Source organism: Penicillium lagena (genome assembly GCF_028827675.1).
Source record: "Penicillium lagena strain IBT 129212 chromosome Unknown utg000003l_segment0_segment0, whole genome shotgun sequence".
NCBI lineage: Eukaryota > Fungi > Ascomycota > Eurotiomycetes > Eurotiales > Aspergillaceae > Penicillium > Penicillium lagena.
Window position 1 is genome coordinate 2,989,798 of NW_026623224.1, and position 18,674 is coordinate 3,008,471.

Below are 18,674 nucleotides of genomic sequence, written 5' to 3' on the forward strand. Positions count from 1 at the left end.
ATTTACTGGGTTTATTTGTCCCTTGCAGCGGACCTCACAACTTCTCCGCAACTGGTGCTGGGCGCCGAATCCCTGCAGTCAGCCGCATCCTTTCCTCACTTCTTTCTTTGAAAGCCGAGTCACCAAATCCCAATCCACGCGGCCACGATGCAATTCACCGACGAACAAGCCGAGGGCGTGAAGAACTGGGTGGTGAAGAAATTAGAGGACATGTGGGTTTCCAATTAGCATCTGGATGATGATTCATTCGCTGACAAGATGGTCGCGCCGTCGTTGTAGCTCTGATGCGGACTCCGATGTACTTGCGGATTATGTCCTAGCGCTCATCAGATCCGATGCGCCGGATGAAGAGATCAGAAAGGTTTCAGTTGAGAACTTGGAGGACTTCCTGCGCGAGCGTTCGTTTACTGCCTCGGGCCACTTTTTTCTTACCAGATTACTGATTTTCCCCTCAGACACAACTTCGTTCGTTGATGAGCTCTTCGCCACATTCGATCCCAAAAAATCCGCTGCGCCGCCAGCGGCCCTTCCTCAGAGCCAGGCTCAATTCCCGAGCGATCTCCCGCACTCTTTCCCCCCCCTCTCAGCCGCAGCACCCGATCAATGCGCCAACCGGCCCGAGGGGGTCTACCTACGGACCAGGTGGCGGACAAGATGGAGCGAATTTTCCTAACCGGAAACGTACGTATAATGAGGGATTCCAGGGAGACCAAGAACTTCAAGAGGGCATGCTCCAGAACCGCGCTTTCAAAACCCCACGGCGTGGAGGAAGAGGTGGGGGCCGCGGAGACTGGATGGGCCGGGATGGCCGACAGGGACAGCAATTTGCGCAGCCACCGCCCGGCGGATTCCCTATGATGCCTGGTTTCCCGCCGTTTGATCAGAACGATCCCATGGCGGCGATGATGGCTATGCAGAGTATGGGATTCCCGCAAATGCCGGGAATGCCGCCTATGCCTGGCATGCCTGGTGGACCGCAGCCCGGCGAGCAGATCAATCAACGCTGCCCGTTCTATGATACCCAGGGTATTTGTTACTTGGGTGCCGCATGTCCGTATCAGCATGGAGATGGTGGAAACGAGGAAGGTATGTGTGAAATAATCTACGAGCCTCCTGACTGGCTGCTGACCAGATTTACAGAATATGACCCAAAGAACTTCGGCCGTATGGCCGACTCCAAGGGTCCGGGACGTGGTGGCGAACGTGGACGTGGCCGTGGCCGTGGAGGGCCGAGTGGGCGTGGACGAGGCGGCCGGTCTGATTTCTCGTCGGCTGGACCGAACGAGGACCGAACAATCAAAACGATTGTGGTTGAGCAGATCCCTGATGATAAGTTCTCTGAGGAGGCCGTGCGGGAGTTTTTCTCTCAGTTTGGCAACATCACCGAGGTCTCGTTGCAGCCTTACAAAAAGCTGGCTTTGGTCCACTATGACACGTATCCCGAGGCCAAGGCGGCTTGGTCCAGCCCTAAGGTCATTTTTGACAACCGCTTCGTCAAGGTCTACTGGCACAAGCCTAGCCGGAAGGACGAAAAGCACGGAGAAGCCGGGCCAGACGCCCCGGCGTTCAACCAGGAAGAATTCGAGAAGCAGCAAGAAGAAGCCCAAAAGGCACACGAAGAAAGGACAAAGAAACGCCAAGAGACCGAAGAAGCCAAGCAGGCTCTAGAGCGGCAGCGCGATGAGCTCTTGAAAAAGCAACAGGAAGAAAAAGCCCGCCTGCTGGAACGACTCGGCGGAGCTGCAGAGCCGAGCAATGGCACTGGTGCCGCGGAGGGTTCGCCTGTCGAAACAGCCGCCGATGAGAATGCTAGTGATCAGACCAAGCAATTGCGTGCACAGCTGGCGGCTCTTGAGGCCGAGGCAAAGAGCCTTGGATTGGATCCCTCAAATGCTGACGCCGCTGGCGGTCGGGGTGGCTACCGCGGTAGGGGCCGTGGCCGAGGTGGATATCGTGGACGCGGCGGCTATGACCCTTCGTACCGCGGAGGATATCGTGGACGTGGTGGATATGCGCCGCGCGGCAGAGGCGGCGTTCTTCGTTTGGATAACCGGCCCCGTCGGGTCTCTGTGACGGGCGTCGAGTTGAACTCGGACAAGGACGAAGCGCTGAGACAATATCTGATCGTAAGTTCTTTTGGTCTGTGTGTCTGGAAATTGCGTGCTAACCTCTCCCGCCAGGGCATCGGTGAATATGAATCCATCACGCCTAACCCGGGCCATTCCGACTCGGTCATCGTCACTTTCAAGGAACGCTACCAGGCCGAGAAGTTCATGTTCAGTCCCTGGAAGATCCCTTCGGTGGGCGAGGTCCAACTGGAATGGGTGGCTAACCCGCCTATCGCGGTTTCGACATCGACCCCCGCGGACGAGAGCAAGACAGGCCCTGGGCTGGTCGAGGATGATCAAGACACTGTCATGCAATCCGAGCCCGCGGTCAATGAAATGCCCGCTGGCAAAGAAGGAGTCCCTGATATGGATTATGACGTTGCGGAGGAGGATAGCTGGGGCGTGGAATGATTTTGTATTCTCGATATATCCGCTCATGTACTATTTATTGCACTATGTACAGCTGCTTCACTTCTTAGGCATGAAAAGTGACGCTCGCCAGATGATTTTTTTTTTTCATGGCACCACCATCTATCTATCTCCCTTCCTCACTCAACGCTCTGCGGAATCAGCTCAACCATATATCCATCCTAGTAGTCAAGTCAGTCCCAGCCTCAAACGAGTGCGTAAACAAACAATCCCACGCCCAAAACTCACCGGATCAGCAATCATAGCAAACTTCTCAAAAAACCACGCATAATTCTCATGGATCTCGCCCCTCCCAACTCCCCTCGCAGCCTCCCACTCCGACAAAGGCACCGCCTCCCTCGACGACACACCCACCTCCTTCAGGATCGGCACTCCGGCCGCCCTCAGCCTCTCCACCGCAGCCTTGGTATCCGGAACCGTGAACCCCAAATGCGCAAAACCCAGGTTCGGCGGCTGGTTCCCCGTCGAGACTTCCTCGCTATTGCCTTCCGTCCCATGCACATGATACAACTCAAGCAACCCCTCCGTCCGCGTCATCACAGGGATCTGACTTGTCTTCTCGGCCCAGTCGCCCAGATCGTCTGTGTCAGGCGGCGGGTGGCCCAGATAGTAGATCGTGAAGGGGCCGGCGTTCATGCTGAACACGACTCGCATCCCGAGAAGATCGACATAGAAGTGTAGAGAGCGCGAGGGCTCCCGGACCCGGATCGCGAGGTGGTTCAGTCGGTATCCCGTTGTGCTGGACGAGACGGGTGGATTGAAAGTGGCCGATGGGCCGCCTGGGAGGAAGGAGCCTGGCTGGCCTTGTTGGAGGGGCGAGAAGGAGTTGGGAGGCATTTTGACGTGCAATTGAGTGGTGGGTGAGAGTGGGCAGAGTAGGTACTGTAGAGCTGCTGGAAGTGGAAGATATGCGGGGGGTGAGGGGATCCACTCGCCTGTCAGTTAGTTAAACTAGGCAGTTAACTAACTAGCGGTGATGCCGGGGTCGAGTAATACTACATTGCATGCTAGATTTGCTCTCTGAAGAATACATTTGGACTTGTGAAGGGCAGGGAGGCCAAGGGAAGTAGACTAGCGACTACTAACTTAAGTGTATTCTGTATTCGACTACTAAGTGTATTTGTTGACGGCGAGCGATTCCTTACTGATAGACAATCATATCCAGTCCACCAGCGTAGGGCAGAGTCACTCTCTTAAATCCACTGCCCTCGGCATCAACGTAGTTGAACAGATCCTGGTAGCCCGCGGTAGCCTTGAGAGTATTATCCGCCATGATGACTGCCCCGCGCCGGAGATGCGGCTGTACGGCCTGGAGTGCGGGGAGCGCGAGAGGTGTCCAGACTGATTTGATCATTGGATAAGCATTTGATTGCCTTGGTTCCATGATCGATCACTTACTGTCCAACAACAGGAAATCCACCTCGCCGAGATTCTTCGTAAGAGTCTCGCGCAAATCGCCAATGCGCAGATCAATCACGCCCTTGATCTCCTTCCCGGCCTGTGCCCAGATCTCCTGGGCCCGCGCTGCCTTGGAAGGTTCCTTTTCAGTGGCAATCACCTGGGCGGTTTTACCTTCAGCGTGCGCATTCTGCGCGGCTGCCAGGGCCAGGTAGATGGTGCTCACGCCGAAGCTAGTCCCGGCCTCGACGACGGTCGTGGCCTTGATGCTGCGCAGGATATGGTAGATCAGCTCGGCTTTATCCTGGTCAAGTGCGATGAACTTGTCGCGCATGATGTCGTCGAAGGCATCGCTGGTTTGCGGAGGCAGGGTGGACCATTCCACGCCTGCTTCTTGCGTGAGAGATTGGCCGTGTAGGGCTTGCAGGAAGGAGCGGAGGGGCTCGGTGGCGATCAAAGCAGAGGGAGCCATTGTCGTTCTTTGTTGATTGGAAATCGAGTTGAAACTAGTTAACTCACTCTGGCCCGATATTTGAAGGATGTTGTGAGTCATAGACAGCACGAACGGCAAGGATTCGTTTATTTACATTAAATAGACCGAGGTCGGCTTGGGTTCTCCAATTCTGATTGGGTCAATCTCGCTCTAGCAGGTCTGCATAGCTATTTAGAGACCGCCCGATCAAATTGACCATCTCCCAGATATAGTCCGCCGTAAATAACCGCGCCCACAGACGTGTGACCGCGGCGCTGAGTCGGGTGTTGGTGGCGAGCAACCACTCGCGCGAGACCCCATGCTGGACCTCCATGACCATCTCCAGTACGAAATCCCGCAGCCGGGTTTCTTGCTCGGTCAGGGGTGGACCTGGGTGCTCTACAGTGATGGCCTCGAGCCATTTGGCTAGCAGCACGGCACACTCTAAGGAGCACAAGGCATGTTGGTTAGACCACAACACGACCTGCGAGTGAGCTACGAAACTAAGACCCAGTTTAACGGGCGTGCTCAGCGCGTGAGCGCAGTGGAGTGCTGCCCGTGTTAGACGGTCGCCTCGCCGTACGTGCAGATTCTCTTTCAGGCTGAACGCGATCTGGACCGGGTCCCACGTCTGCAATTGTCGGGCAGAACCACAGTCTGCGTTCAGCCGGATATATGCGAGTCGGAGCAGAGCGGCCGATGTAAAGGAGAGTGGGCCATGCGGGCTAAGAGGGTCGATAGACGATTCCTGATTGCGCTCCCAGCATTGACACCACCGTTCCAGCGCCTGCTCGACGGCCACGATCTCCTGCGTTGATGCCGGTGGCGGTCCGAACCGGCTGCGTCGGGAGACGGGGAGTCGACCCGCCTTGGTCATCAGCCAGATATCCTGCAGGATAGCGTGGATGAGCACATAGCCGCCGAGAGAGGAGAAGCGCTCCACTTCGCTGCTGGAAGGATTGAAGAGCGTGGCCAGCGCATCCTGGAATTTCGGTTCACCGGGACTCTGGCTGCGCTCTGCCTGCCAGATTTCGGCTTGTGATGCTTGCCATTCCTTTTCCGTGCACGGCAGATCTATCGCGACCTCCTCGGTTAGGATTACCGGGGGCAGATCGAAGACGATGGTATGAATGTTGAAGAAGCAGAATACAATCAGCTTGGTGCGTTTGACTCGTTCTCGCTGGATCCAGCTTTCCCAAGATCCATCGTGATCCGGTAGACGGTTTAACCCGCCTTTGCGTACCAGCGTCTCCATCAGGCTGCGGAACGACAAGGCCTCGTGGTATGGTGGGTTGTTGATGAACCATGAGGAGACAGAGGTGAGGAACAAGAGTGCTTGTACGGTCTCTAGGGTGTCGTTATCTTCAGCCGCACTGGCGGCGGGCATCGTCCCGGATTGAAAGACCCGGCGCACATGCTCGAGGGTAACGGGCTTGGCAATTTGATAGAGATGGTGGCTGGTATCTGGTTCGCGACAATACCGTGCCCCTAGCGCTGCCATGGAGAGGAAAAGTGGCAGAGTCATGGACTCGACATCCAGCGTGGGCATATGTACCACGGGGTAATGATCATGAAAGCCCATAAGATACCCAGTCAGACACCGCGATAGAGCATGCCGCGAAGGCAGCGAAGGGTTTGGAACCACATTCGCATAGTCAGATAGAAGACTCAAGATCTTTTCCCGACATTGTGCGGTGACAGGAACGAATCCCGTCGGCTGTCTCGTTTTGTAACTGGTTTGGTATCCCTCCGGCTGGAGGGATGGAAGTTGGGCCCCATGCCGAGGCAGCACCGAACTCGAAGGAGTCGAGGCGGGTTCACTGAGTGGCCCTCTCTCTGAAGAAGCTTGGTCATAGTCTGGGATCGGCGAAAAGTGAAATGGTGGAAACAATGGCAGCGGCTGGTACGCGGGGGAATAAGGATGACTGGGCAGAGGCACGCTATCCAAGAAAGAGGTGAAGTCATTTCCTTCGTACGTAGCGGCTGGGATTCCACCTAATGCATATCCAAATTCCGGCCCCGGGATAGGAGTGGTCGGCCCTGCTGACGGGGTGTGACTAGCAGCCAAGGGCGCGCCTAGCATCGGTGCACGATGCACGGTCGCCGACAAATCGGTCGGAAAATGAGCATTGCTCCCCGAAATGGCGCGATGGCTCGCATCAGCATGGTCAGTCACCACGGATGCCAACGTATCCAAGCCATCCACGGCGGGGTGAGCAGGGGATGGTGTCTGCGGTGGATGATGAGCCGGACTACCGGCCGAATGTGCCAGGCGTTCATGGCGCACCAGGAGATCTCTGGAGATAGAGTTAGTATGTGACAGGATATATGGACTACAGTGACGTACTTGCGCGTAAACGCCTTTTGGCACCGGACACAGCCGTACGGCTTCTCCTTGGTGTCTAACAGTGGATCAGCAGAAGTAGATTTTGGTGGTGGACAGAGGCTTACGCGACCGGTCATGACGTTGGAGATGCTCCAACCGGGCGAATGCACGGGGGCATCGCTGACATTGATAGGGTTTGCCATTCAACATGTCCATAATACATTATCCTGGTTGGATAATGGAGATGTGCCCAGGTGAGTGAAACTTCTCCAAATTGGAGATATCAAGATAGTGGAGACCATTGCTGACGTTAACGATGCATTAATAATAACATCGGGAGAGACCATCGGCTGTTGAAATCCGCACCCGCAGGATAATCAGCGCTCATATTAGTTGATTTCGTCAATAGTTCACTAAATATCACTAGATTTAATTCCGAGGAAATCTGCTTGATCGCCAGTACATAACGGCATCTTCATCCGCTCGGAGAGCAGTGCGAGCTCCGAGAGGGGCAAATGTGCCTCTAGCTTCTCCAATTTTTTTTTATCGGCCGGTCTTGGAGCCGACCCACGCCCTACGGTTTTCTGCACTCGGCTATAAAATATCATCCGTCCCCAAAAAGCGGTAGATCTGCCAAGCCCTACATCTTGCACGATATATCAGATTCCCACGTGGACGAGTACAAGAACGTGTGCATGGCCATCGACAAGCCATTCGCTCGTCTATCTGGTGGGACTGTTACAGCCATGGACAAACGCGAGGCCAGCCCAGACTCTGTGGCCGCGCAGCAGGAGATCGAATGGTTATATCTGGAATTCGAGACGCCGTTGCCTACGCCATGCATTACTTTGCCGCCCCAGCCTGGCCAGTCTGCCCCGCCGGAAGCGCCCAGCTTGGAGAAATATACATCGCCGTTCTTGTGGCCGAAATGGCGCAAGTCCATGATGACTTGGATTTCGTGTGCTGTCACGGCTCTGGCGGGTTATTCGGCTGGTGAGATCAGTCCGGCATCGGACGACTTGACCAAGGAGTGGGGGATCAGCGCCGTCGTGTATAATCTCGGCATCACCATCTTCTGCATCGGGTTTGCTTTGGCGCCTATGATTTTGGCGCCTTTCTCGGAGATCAATGGCCGCCGGCCGATTTTTGTGGCGAGCGGTATCCTATTCGTCGGTATGTTGGAGGTATTTGATTCTTTTGCGTCGGCTTCTGCTAACCCCGTGAATAGCATCCCTTGTTGCTTGTGGAGGAACGCATCTATTCGCTGGATTACTCGTTGCGCGCTTTTTACAGGGCGTGGGTGGATGTATGTATCCTTGGATTCCCAGAATATGTTTCAACACTGACATCTATCAGCTACTTTCTCCACCATGGTTGGTGGTGTGATTAGTGATATCTACCACACCGAGGACCGAAACACCCCCATGGCTCTGTTCGCGGGGGCTGCACTCTTCGGAACAGGTCTTGCTCCATTGCTGGCTGGAGTGATTGTCTCGCACACCAGTTGGCGCTGGGTTTATTACTCCCACGCCATCGTTTCCGCCGTTTTTGTGGTTGTCATCTTCCTGTTTTTCAAGGAAACGCGCGGTAGTGTCCTCCTCAGCCGCAAGGCAAACGCTTTGAACCGTTATTATGAGACCCTCGAGGCTTCGGGTCACTACGGTGTTATCATGGCAAACGAGGACTTCAACGAGGAGAAGACCACCAAACGCATTCGGTGGAAGGTGAAGGCTGACGAGCAGCGGGAGTCCCTGGTTAAAATGATTCAGATCTCGCTGTGGCGCCCTTTTCGTGAGCTTCTCCCCACAAAAACTTCTGGATTGCTGCTTACCACCCGATTCACGCAGATATGCTCATCACCGAGCCAGTGGTATTCTTCTTCTCCCTCTGGGTATCTTTCAGTTGGGCAGTTCTCTACCTCCAATTCGCATCTGTTCCTCTCGTATTCCGAACAAACCACGGCTTTAATATCGAGCAGACCGGAGCCGTGTTCACAGGTATTTCAAAACCCATCGTAGTCCCACGAACATAAAAGACTAATAAGCTTTCGTCCAGCAATGTGCGTCGGCGTCATCTTCATCACTGTCATCAGCATCTGGCAAGAAAAAATCGCCATGCGATTCGGCCGCCTCTCCAAGTCCGCCGAAGGTCGCCTGTACTTTGTCTGCGTCGAATCCATCCTCCTCCCCATTGGCCTATTCTGGTTCGGCTGGACCTCGTTCCCGTCTGTGCCGTGGATTGTGCCCGCCATCGCGGTGGGGTGTGCCACCATGGGCATCTTTTCGATCTATCTGGCTACCTTCAATTACTTGGCTGATACCTACCACCGATACGCAAGTTCGGCGATTGCGGCGCAATCTTGCTGTAAGTATTTCCTCGTTGTATCTTTTTGAACACTTTACTAATATGGAACAGGCCGGAACTTGCTCGGTGGCATTTTCCCTCTGGTGACGAATGCCATGTTCAATAATCTCGGCTACCCTGAGGCATCTAGTCTTCTCGGTGGAATTGTAAGTTGTGATTGTTTCCCGCAAAGAGCGTACGCTAACCGGGACTTAGGGCTTTGTTCTGACTCTGGTCCCCTGGGTACTTGTGTTCTACGGTCCCCAAATTCGGGCAAAGAGCAAACTGGCTAGTGTAAGAACAGCTTTCGATCGTGCTGTAAGAGGTATGCTAACCAAACCACAGGAACTTGCACATTAATGAATACCCTTCCTACATAGATAGCATACGGCAAAAGCCCATCTGATAGAATATAGATTAATGAATAGAGTACCCATTTAACGCATCAATTATGCACATCGTACACCCGAGACCATAATACCCTAAACAAGAGCCGACTCTGAATGCGGATGTAAAAATGCGTCTGTCCAAACCAGGGGCCCATGGTAATGAAAGGCGAAATGCGAGTGAAAAGCAAGACATGATGACAAGAAGGCGTCTCGCTCCGAACCAAATGCAAATATATCTATGTAAGGCTGGTGCAAATGGCAATAGCATAGACAAGATGCTGCGGCGAGTGCTTCATCTATCTCAGCTGCCCATGATGATATCCTCCAAGAGATCTCACTTGAAGATCCTGGGGAACGATTCGTCCATGATGGTATGATGTAAAGCGGCCTTCATCCTCACTATCACTCTCCATCTGATCCAAGATGCGATCGATCTCGTCTCCAGCGTGCGTTTCCAGCCCCGTGGCAGTGCCCTTAGACCCAATACCATTGCGATAGTTGCTACTCTGTGAGCTTTGGTTACTACCGGACATAGCTCCAACACCGTTGCCGTATAACGACGCATTGAGGCTGTTTTGCGTTGATGCAGATTGCAACGGTCGAGGGCTAGATCGATAGCCTGAATTTTCGGGGCTGGACATGAACAAGAGCGTTTCAATCGCGTCTTGCTCCATCGAGGTATTCTGAGATTGAGCTTGTGATCTGTAGAAGCCATTTTGAGAAGATGTAGGACGATTAAAGTGCGCGGGCGACTTGAGTGAAGGTGTCTCGGGTCCTAACACGGTGGGGGATCCAGCCGAACGCATAGAGAGGGGGTCCTGAATGGAATGATAGCGCCGGTGGCGGGAACGCGGGCTATGGTTGGAAGGCTTTGAGATTGCATTAGGGTTCGGGCGACGCCGCCGCGAATCGCCGTTGGAAGATACGATGTCTGCAGGCGGAGCTAGTTTAGGAGTCGGAAAGAGTTTGTTAGTTGGGGAGAGTTCAGACTGTGAGCGGGAATGAGTAAGGTATGCATGAGGGGTGTTCGAGGCTGAGGTTTGTAGGGTGAGGTCTTGGGAGTTGGATGTTGAGTTCGAGGCATGACCCAATAGGCTGTTCGGAATTCCCAATTGAGAATCTGCTTCGCGTAACTGCCGCGATTTTTCCACCTTGGCAGCTGCATATGACAGACGTGTTCGAATATGCACCGATAGCTATACCTTATGTGTTAGAAAGGCCTTGACGAGCAAATAAGAGAAGTCGCTACCTGGGCAATCCTGCTTCCGTATGCTGGCGAGCCAGTGCTCTTTGAACGACGCCGCGTAGTCCCATTAATGCTAGAACTCGGCGCCGGAAGCTCCGACGAAACCGACTTGACGTCTCCATCCACTGTTCTTTTCTGACCTGGAGCCAACTGAATGTCGGTGACCGAGTGTGTATGTTGGTGTTGGGGCGTTAAAGACCCATTGCCAAACTTTTCCGGGGCGAACGCGTCCGAAACTGCATATTGTCCATTTATTGCCATGTCTCCCTTCACCGGCAAGGCTCGGGGTGTCTCGTGGGAGTCAGGTGAATTTTCCTGTCCTTGCTTGTCGCTGAAGGTGTTCGGGCTGTCTAGATCCATAGACTGGCTTGCCCCATTCATCGAAATAGACGGGAGGCTGGACAAGGAGTCCGTGAGTGTGTTGGCAGACTGAAGCTCTGGACGTGGGCCTTCGGCCGACGTGTCACTACCGCGTTCCGAGGATTCGATATAGTCGATCTCGTTCGCGTCGCTTTCACCACGGGACACGGTGACTGCGTTCAGGCCATCTACCCGCAGGGACAACGTTTGAGGCAATCGCATGACCTGGATTTCATCGGAGGCGGGCTTGCGCGGCACGGGTGACGTCGCGACGTTCACGGAGGACTCGGTAGGCGCACTGGCCTCCGGATTGGGGAACCCGCGACTCGACGGAACATCACGGGCGTGATTCATCGTCGGGAGGGACAAGAGAAACAAAAAGAACAAGAAGGAGGAGGTGGTGGCGCGTGGAAAATACGTGGTCAAGCTTTCAACTACGGAGTTGCAGGGACCGAGACACGCATGACACTGGTGGATGGCGAGAGTCGGGACCGCATGGAGAAGGGCTTGTGGGGGGCAGGAACCAACACGGAGGAGCCAGGATTGCGCTAAAGTCTCAACGCCCTCGAGGACCGCGCGGGTGTTGCAATGGCGCTTCGGCGGGCGCCAGGAGCATCTGCCCGATGCAGTGGCGATCGACCAGCACGCGCAAGGATTGCGAGCGGCAAAAACGGCCGCCTAGTTCCAGGGTCCACCAGCGTTCTCGGGCGCGATGAGAAGTGCGCTGGAGGTGGGCGAGATGAGTTATTCTGGAACGTGAGGCTCAGAGGACAATTCAGGATCCAAAAACACACGTCGCCAGCATTGGGAGGGAAACAGAACCAAGTGGAGAGGGAAGGCACTCTTGGTCGCTCCGGCGCGTTCGAGACGCGGTCACGTGGACCTCATCACGCAAGACAAGGAGGGATGAAAGAGAATTCTACGAGGAGCGTCTCTATAGGAAGGACGTTGACCTTTTCAACAGTGCAATTCATATGGAAAGCAATAATAGTGGTGACGGTATACTTTTCCTGGGGTACCAACACTGTCCATGGAGGCCAGTGAAGCCGACTACAAGCAGACAGTAATCCATTTTTTTCACAAGTTCATTCAGGTATATCCAAAAGCCATCTCAACCCCTGCACGCAGTCCTCTTGTGCGATCACTGATACTTCCAAATGATGGTCATAAATCCAGAATATATGAGGCAGGCCCTAATGATATGATTTCAGATTAACAACAGAAGTGAGCCCAGAGAAACCACTTACCTTGTACAACGTTTCTCGCACCTCCACCCCAGCATCTCGCAACCCTCTCACGTAACAAACGGCATCATCACGCAGGATATCAAGTTCACAAATCTGGATATAGGCCCTTGGCGATCCACTGAACTCACTCCATAATGGATACGCATCAGGAGAAGTTAACTTGTTGAACGGAACACCAAGCGCATCTAAAAATACAGTCAGCGCCTCGGCCGTGAATAAATCTAGGACGACAGATTCGAACAAGGAATCTTTACCGTGATTTCGAATCATACTCATCCTGTCCAGTTCGGCACCCGTATAATCACTTGACCAAGAACGGTGGAGGTCTCGGAAACGAGGAGGGATGAACTCAGTGTCTGTCCCACGGACAGATACTGGAGCTCGAAGGAGGACTCCATTGAACGATATTTTTGCAGCATGTGTTGAATTTTCTGCTGCGCTGAGCCAGCTGCCTGCACGATGCGATACAATCGCCGCAAGCTGACCGCCGGAAGATGTCCCACTAACGACTAAGTTGACAGGCGTAGTGTGGATTTGAACCAAACTCGAGAGATTGCTCATAATATACTGAGTTGCATTCCACCCATCCTCGAGTGGGATGGGGTACAAGTATGCTGGACTGAGCCGATATTCGACGCTGATGACTGTGATGGGCGCGCCTAAAGCCATATATCGGCAGGACACTGTCAAATCGCGCCATGTCAGTGTCTGATATTTAGTGAGAGCAAATCAATATAGATAGATAGTATTGCAACGAGACATACCATCTTCTGTCTCAAGAGAGCCGCTAGTAAAGCCGCCGCTGTGAAAAAAAATCACAATCCCTGAGGAAATTCGAGTGGCTTTGGCGGTATAGATTCGAATAGGAATCCGATGGTTATCCTTTCCTGGAACAGTGGTATCGACTGTTGACACTTGAACGGAAAGCTCATTGCCAGCTGAGGAAGAGAAAAACAGACTGTTTCGTTCAGGGTCATCATGACGGAGGTTTGTGTGTTTCGCAATGAGTGCGTTCCATTCGGGGTGGAAAGAAGGCATACTGGTTATTTTTATCGTAGATCGTAAAGGAAGAGGCCAGTCGAAAATTGTATCCTTTCCCCAGACTTAGTGGGGCGCGTCAACTCTAGGTGAAGGGCGAAGTGAGTCACAAGATCTCGTATTGGGTGAGCATGGACGCCTATAATGGCTCCTGGGTTATCATGGGTAAACTATCCGACCCATTCCACTGCAAACATTAGTATGACCTGTGACTGCATAAGTTATGTCGTTTCACCTTGTATTTTGGGGGAATTCTTTTATAGTTGGAAATACGTTTAATCAAGGTTGAATTCAGAACGTTTTATTCACAATCAACTAACTACACCAACCGGTGTGACGGTTAGCAGGCGGCCGCATTACCAAAACTGGCTCCCGCCTTGACTATTATGCCTTCTCCAATAGCGAACTGTCCCTTTTCTACTCCTATTCTTCCGTAACATTCTTCTCTTATTTCCCACGACTATCTCCTTACCCACTATGATTCTCTTCGTACCCTCTCTTTCGTACTCCAAATTTCCCTTCGCCGGCTTTCTGTTGGACCTCGGGTTTGTGGGTGGCTTAAAATCGTTTGAAACGCTTTTATTATTCCTGGATTTGGCATTATTTTATAATATTGCAGTTATAGACATCAAAATGGATGGTGTTATATACCTTTTGCTGTCCCGACTACCAGTGACCCTACGGTACTACAGCAGTATCCAGCTGTGTGTCAACCAGGTCGAACCATACACCCCCATATCCAGACTCCCTGGATGCTCTAACCTGCTTGACAAATCCTTGGAGCTTTGCTGCACATATACTCTGAACAGTATATGATGATAAGTTTTCCAGTATCTCCTCTCCTGGCCCTTCGATCTCCAACATGGCCACTATCAAAGGAAATACCACTGGTAAAGCTGTCGCGTCCTTGGCAGCTGATTGAGCGAAGTATGATATCTCAGAGAAGATGCTATGTGCTAGATATGTTGCAGGATCATCTTCCACTCCAAATGGATATCGCAGGCGGTGGACGATCAATAGAGCTGCAAGACGGTAAACCGTTGCTTGGGTCATCATTATCAGGATTTCATGTCTCCCGTACTCGGTGAAGAAACGAGGAGGGATTTCTGGCTTCCACTCCCTAATTTTTTGCTCTATATCCGCGAACGAGTCGTGGACCCCTGGGTGAGGTCCTGATGTCGTGTCAAGGGCGGCTTTCTTCAGAGCATGGCTGCGTTCGCAGATATCGTACATATGAGGTAGGAGAGTGGAACAGAGGCCCACGTAGCGATCGACAATGATGCGGTCTGGAATCATGAGTCGGACGATGGGGACTTCACGGCGCACTAAACACTCGACTGTATCTATTAGAATCGGGGTTATGATCACGGTGTCCATGGCAGGACACTGAATCAATCTCGGATACCATTGCTTGGTCGTTATGAGCGAGCTCCGCACGATGGAATGGGCTGTCGAGGAAATGGCTGCCGTGAGTATGTTGAATACATACATGGCTTGGCCAAGGAAGAGGACGCAGGCCGCATCATTATCCCGGATGATGTTCACATTCTGCAAGCGTTTCAGGGCCTTTGCCGCTTTACAGATGTCAGGCTCGCCTCGGCGTAGGACAAGCGCCTTTTGGTAGCATGTCATTACCCCCAGGAATGCCAAGTATCCTTCGGTCAAAATCGGCGCTGACAGGTGTAGAGCTGCATAGGTCGCTCTTTGGAAGTCAGGAGTGAAACTGTTTCCCATCATAAACGGCATATGTATCACTGCGAACTGCTCCCTATTCTCCACAGTGCGCAGTGCATCAGAAGTCGTTCGGAGAGTGGTCGGGGCCGCAAGCAACCGTTCCGGCATCACTGCCCGAACATTGCCACTATATTTCTTGCGTTTCCAGACTTCTCTCGTCTCAGACGGTGAGATCGGCCTCGGGCGCGGACTGGGTGTGTGAGTAGAGAAACGGTGAGTGTTTGCCTCGGGCGTACTGCGTTGTGGTGGCTCGATGCTCCAGATCTGCATTTTTCCATGGGGAAAGGATTTCGCAGAGGGCCGGCGACCTACGCGCCTATTTTCTCGGGACGTAGTGCACACGATTTTCAGACGATGGCATCTGGTGCATGTCTTCTGGTCGCCTGTAAAAGAGCATTTCTCTTTGCTCCAATGGCAGTGGTCACAGGCCTTCAAAACCATGGTCTCAAAGGAGCGAAGAGAACGGGCACAGAATCACGAGAGTGATAGCCAAACAAGTGGTTTGAGATTACCGCTAAGGGGTGAATATAAGCATGTGGTAAGTGTGTGCCATCGATGCTTACCCCGCATCCCCAGCTTGGGTGATCGAATGACTAGGAAGAAAGACGACGCGGACTCTATTCGGATAAGGTTTTGCGGAAGCATAGCCTCAAGTGGCTCCTCCAAGCATGACAACACGTCAGGGCCCTACGAGTTTCAACATGGAATGCGGGACAGACAAGACCCCACCTCGGACTGTATAGTTACGACCATAAAGCTAATCAAGATGGAAGAATGAAGAGATATCGGTGCATTTAGTGAGTTCTGGCTTCCTAACGGTTCCCATCGGTTCTAGATCGGACATCACTTAGGTAGGTTGTATCTGGGGGATCTTCGCGTTTACATGGACTTCACTGTAGGATTGGTATAGATTCTAGCTGGTATTAAGAATGAATCGGACGTACGGTCTCTGTTCGCCTTGCACAATCTTGCTCTAGAACTGGCAATACTCGCAGCCTAAATAGTGAGATATTTCGGCTTACGCTGCTGAAGAACGCAGAGTAATAGTCGCGCCAGGGTCAGTTTTTGCATTTTCACGAGCCTCAGATATGCACAATTGAATTGTAAATAGAAGGGGCACAAGAGCAGATCAACATGCCATTTATTGCATGGCAGGGGTTACCTAAATTTCCACAAATTCAAGAGCCTTTGGAAAGCGTCATAGCGACCTTTGTGCCGTTAAAACTTGCCATTGTCAGAGTCAATCCTTCTTCAAACGGCTTCGGGTCCCGGTTCTCAATTGTCTCGAAGTGTTGCATGAGTCTGACCGTAGTGTATCCAGCCTCAGTCAGGGCGAACTGTTGCCCAATGCAGATGCGAGGACCTCCATTGAATGGGAGGTACGCCCAACCAGGCCTCAACGTCTCCCACCTCTCCGGTCGGTACTCATCTGCATCGGGACCAAAGTGCTCAGGAAGACGGTGCATAGTGTGTACACTGTACATCACCTCGTGGCCTTTGGCAATGTAGAGAGGGGATTTTCCGTCAGGACCCCCGCCGACAGGGAGGTAGGTGTCTTTGTTGGCCATGCGCGCATTCATAGGTACAATAGGGTAAAATCGAAGAGCTTCACACCATATTAGCCCCTTGCCTTCAGTTCGGGACTTCGGGGTGCTTACTTTCGTTCAGAACCCACGACAGGTAGGTCATGGATTTCAGATCTTCAAAAGATGGTTTCCGGCCCCCTAGGGTCAATACTTCTTCCCGCAGCTTTTTCCAGATCTCAGGTCGTCTAGCCATCGTAAAGAAGGTAATGCTCAACAAGCTTGCCGTTGTGTCGCGACCAGCTAGCAGGATACTCAACAGCTGGTCTGTGAGCTCTGCTTTGTCTCGAGTTCGCTTGGACAGTTCGTACAGAAATACGTATTGCTGCTCGTTGAGCTTGCGAGCATCCTCTGGAACCTTTTCACCACTATCCAGTGAGACTCGATAGTTAATCGCCTTCTGCACAAACCTGTCGACGTAGGCGCGTGCGTCGACCACGGCTTTGGAGAATTTCCGGTCTCGGTGGAAGAGCATGAGGGGACCAAGTCGAGTGCGGAAAGCCAATCCTTCTTGTGCAGTGTTGAAGTCCGTAGCAAAGGATGAGGCTGAGGTGGAGGTCCCATCGTTGAGCGAGTGGACGGATTCCCCGAACAGGAATTCTGTAGCCGAATCAAGGGTCTTGCCATGGGTCAGCCAAATACGAGAGAAAAGAAGTGTCAAAGAAGCAATCACCATGCGGAAAAAGAGATCCTGCAGATCGAAGGTGGATCCGTCGCAAGGTATCCGTTTTATGAGAGCGGCGACGTGTGTCTCGTAGACATTGATGTCGGTGATCTGGTTGCGAGTAAAGTTTGGACGGAGGAGGCCTCGAGAATGCTCCCATTTACTACCATCCGTGGAGAAAATACCGGATCCAAGGAGAGGACGAAATGCCCTATTCCGTAGCTCGCCCAGCTCAAAGTCTTTGAATTTGAGCGCTAAAACGGTCTGGACGTTCTTGGGTTCAACCGTGAAGACGATGGTTCGAGCGACCATCTTTGCCTTAAATGTAGTACCGAATTCTCGATGCCAGCCGTGAACAAGTTCGAGGATGCGATTTTCGCGAGCCGCGGCAAGCATATCCGTGACCAAACCGAGTCCTAACGGGCCGCGAACGACAGTGTGAATTGGCGGTTGGCAGCCATTATCGCGCGCGTACTTCCACTCTGGGTGATTATCAGCCCTGTTTCGGTTAACGCCCTCTCCTGAAGACAGTTACTCACCGTGAACAAATTGTGCAATCTTCAGAATGGTGAAGACAATAGCTACAGCTCCAGCAGCCAGGACAACATAGGGCGTTGCGGAGATATCAAGAGAAACCAACACCATGGTTGCGAGTGTTTCTTATGAGAGAACCTTCCACAGTGTGATATTGAAAGCAGCGAAACCCAGATACGGTGCAGGTGGCATCTTTGTATTTAATTTCGCTCGCGTTAGGCGCACCGTGGAATGGTCTGGCGCGGGCCATGTGCCAGAACTCCTCAGCTGGTAGATCCTTCAACATCCAATCATGCCTGCAGAGGTCTGGTGAAATCAAACGTGGCTGGACGTAAGCATTCTGCAACTTCTGAGCCGAAGACCCGACGACCAGGCGCCCTGCCGCATAACCATACTGAAATAACGGGTCTCGGATCCCCGGCGCTTTTTATCCATTCTGGGCATAGATCTACCATGCGGAATCTCATACAAGGATTGTTATTTGAGCACATCACCCTTCTTGCGTAGCCTTGACATGAAAAAGCGGAGTTTACGCAGTAGTCCAGTATACCGGGTTTGCTAAGAAAGAGGAATGACAGAATAATTGAATAATTTGGGGGCTTGGTCGCCTCCATTCGGAGGCTATTCAAAGGATAAGCATGAGAATCTGAGATTTATTCAGAGGTGAGATTGAAGAGATCATCACCAACTTTCTTCCGTTCCGCAAGAATGACGTTTCGTGTCTCAGAATCATGCAGTTTGTCATTTTCATGCGGCTTAGGGCTTAATGTGGTCATAATCCCAGTCCTTTCACCAGTGCAGAC

At 52.5% G+C, this 18,674-nt stretch overlaps 9 protein-coding genes across 9 annotated transcripts; 2 read left to right on the top strand and 7 right to left on the bottom strand.

Moving 5' to 3' along the window:
- Positions 1-147: 147 nt before the first annotated feature.
- On the top strand, positions 148-2,519 carry N7510_006420 (CCCH zinc finger and RRM domain protein; the record flags this gene model as incomplete). The annotated part of the gene is made up of 6 exons (XM_056978346.1): positions 148-212; positions 280-398; positions 456-625; positions 705-1,086; positions 1,141-2,126; positions 2,181-2,519. The coding sequence occupies 6 exons, from the start codon at positions 148-150 to the stop codon at positions 2,517-2,519; spliced, it is 2,061 nt and encodes a 686-aa protein (XP_056834378.1).
- A 137-nt stretch (positions 2,520-2,656) lies between these two features.
- On the bottom strand, positions 2,657-3,374 carry N7510_006421 (putative lactoylglutathione lyase (Glo1); the record flags this gene model as incomplete). Its single annotated transcript, XM_056978347.1, has 2 exons — positions 2,657-2,698; positions 2,766-3,374. The coding sequence occupies 2 exons, from the start codon at positions 3,372-3,374 to the stop codon at positions 2,657-2,659; spliced, it is 651 nt and encodes a 216-aa protein (XP_056834379.1).
- Positions 3,375-3,678: 304 nt separating this feature from the next.
- N7510_006422 (O-methyltransferase) lies at positions 3,679-4,407 on the bottom strand (the record flags this gene model as incomplete). Its single annotated transcript, XM_056978348.1, has 2 exons — positions 3,679-3,878; positions 3,936-4,407. The coding sequence occupies 2 exons, from the start codon at positions 4,405-4,407 to the stop codon at positions 3,679-3,681; spliced, it is 672 nt and encodes a 223-aa protein (XP_056834380.1).
- Positions 4,408-4,567: 160 nt separating this feature from the next.
- N7510_006423 (transcription factor domain-containing protein) lies at positions 4,568-6,936 on the bottom strand (the record flags this gene model as incomplete). Its single annotated transcript, XM_056978349.1, has 2 exons — positions 4,568-6,704; positions 6,755-6,936. The coding sequence occupies 2 exons, from the start codon at positions 6,934-6,936 to the stop codon at positions 4,568-4,570; spliced, it is 2,319 nt and encodes a 772-aa protein (XP_056834381.1).
- A 543-nt stretch (positions 6,937-7,479) lies between these two features.
- Positions 7,480-9,436, top strand: N7510_006424 (uncharacterized protein; the record flags this gene model as incomplete). Its single annotated transcript, XM_056978350.1, has 8 exons — positions 7,480-7,906; positions 7,962-8,039; positions 8,090-8,524; positions 8,581-8,730; positions 8,789-9,097; positions 9,149-9,243; positions 9,293-9,370; positions 9,422-9,436. The coding sequence occupies 8 exons, from the start codon at positions 7,480-7,482 to the stop codon at positions 9,434-9,436; spliced, it is 1,587 nt and encodes a 528-aa protein (XP_056834382.1).
- Positions 9,437-9,761: 325 nt separating this feature from the next.
- Positions 9,762-11,425, bottom strand: N7510_006425 (uncharacterized protein; the record flags this gene model as incomplete). Its single annotated transcript, XM_056978351.1, has 2 exons — positions 9,762-10,661; positions 10,715-11,425. 2 exons carry the CDS (start codon positions 11,423-11,425, stop codon positions 9,762-9,764), a joined length of 1,611 nt encoding a protein of 536 aa, XP_056834383.1.
- A 194-nt stretch (positions 11,426-11,619) lies between these two features.
- On the bottom strand, positions 11,620-12,987 carry N7510_006426 (uncharacterized protein; the record flags this gene model as incomplete). Its single annotated transcript, XM_056978352.1, has 2 exons — positions 11,620-11,922; positions 12,340-12,987. The coding sequence occupies 2 exons, from the start codon at positions 12,985-12,987 to the stop codon at positions 11,620-11,622; spliced, it is 951 nt and encodes a 316-aa protein (XP_056834384.1).
- Positions 12,988-14,034: 1,047 nt separating this feature from the next.
- N7510_006427 (uncharacterized protein) lies at positions 14,035-15,360 on the bottom strand (the record flags this gene model as incomplete). Its single annotated transcript, XM_056978353.1, has 1 exon — positions 14,035-15,360. The coding sequence occupies one exon, from the start codon at positions 15,358-15,360 to the stop codon at positions 14,035-14,037; it is 1,326 nt and encodes a 441-aa protein (XP_056834385.1).
- Positions 15,361-16,268: 908 nt separating this feature from the next.
- N7510_006428 (cytochrome P450) lies at positions 16,269-17,982 on the bottom strand (the record flags this gene model as incomplete). Its single annotated transcript, XM_056978354.1, has 3 exons — positions 16,269-16,696; positions 16,749-17,819; positions 17,877-17,982. The coding sequence occupies 3 exons, from the start codon at positions 17,980-17,982 to the stop codon at positions 16,269-16,271; spliced, it is 1,605 nt and encodes a 534-aa protein (XP_056834386.1).
- Between the last annotated feature and the right edge of the window lie 692 nt (positions 17,983-18,674).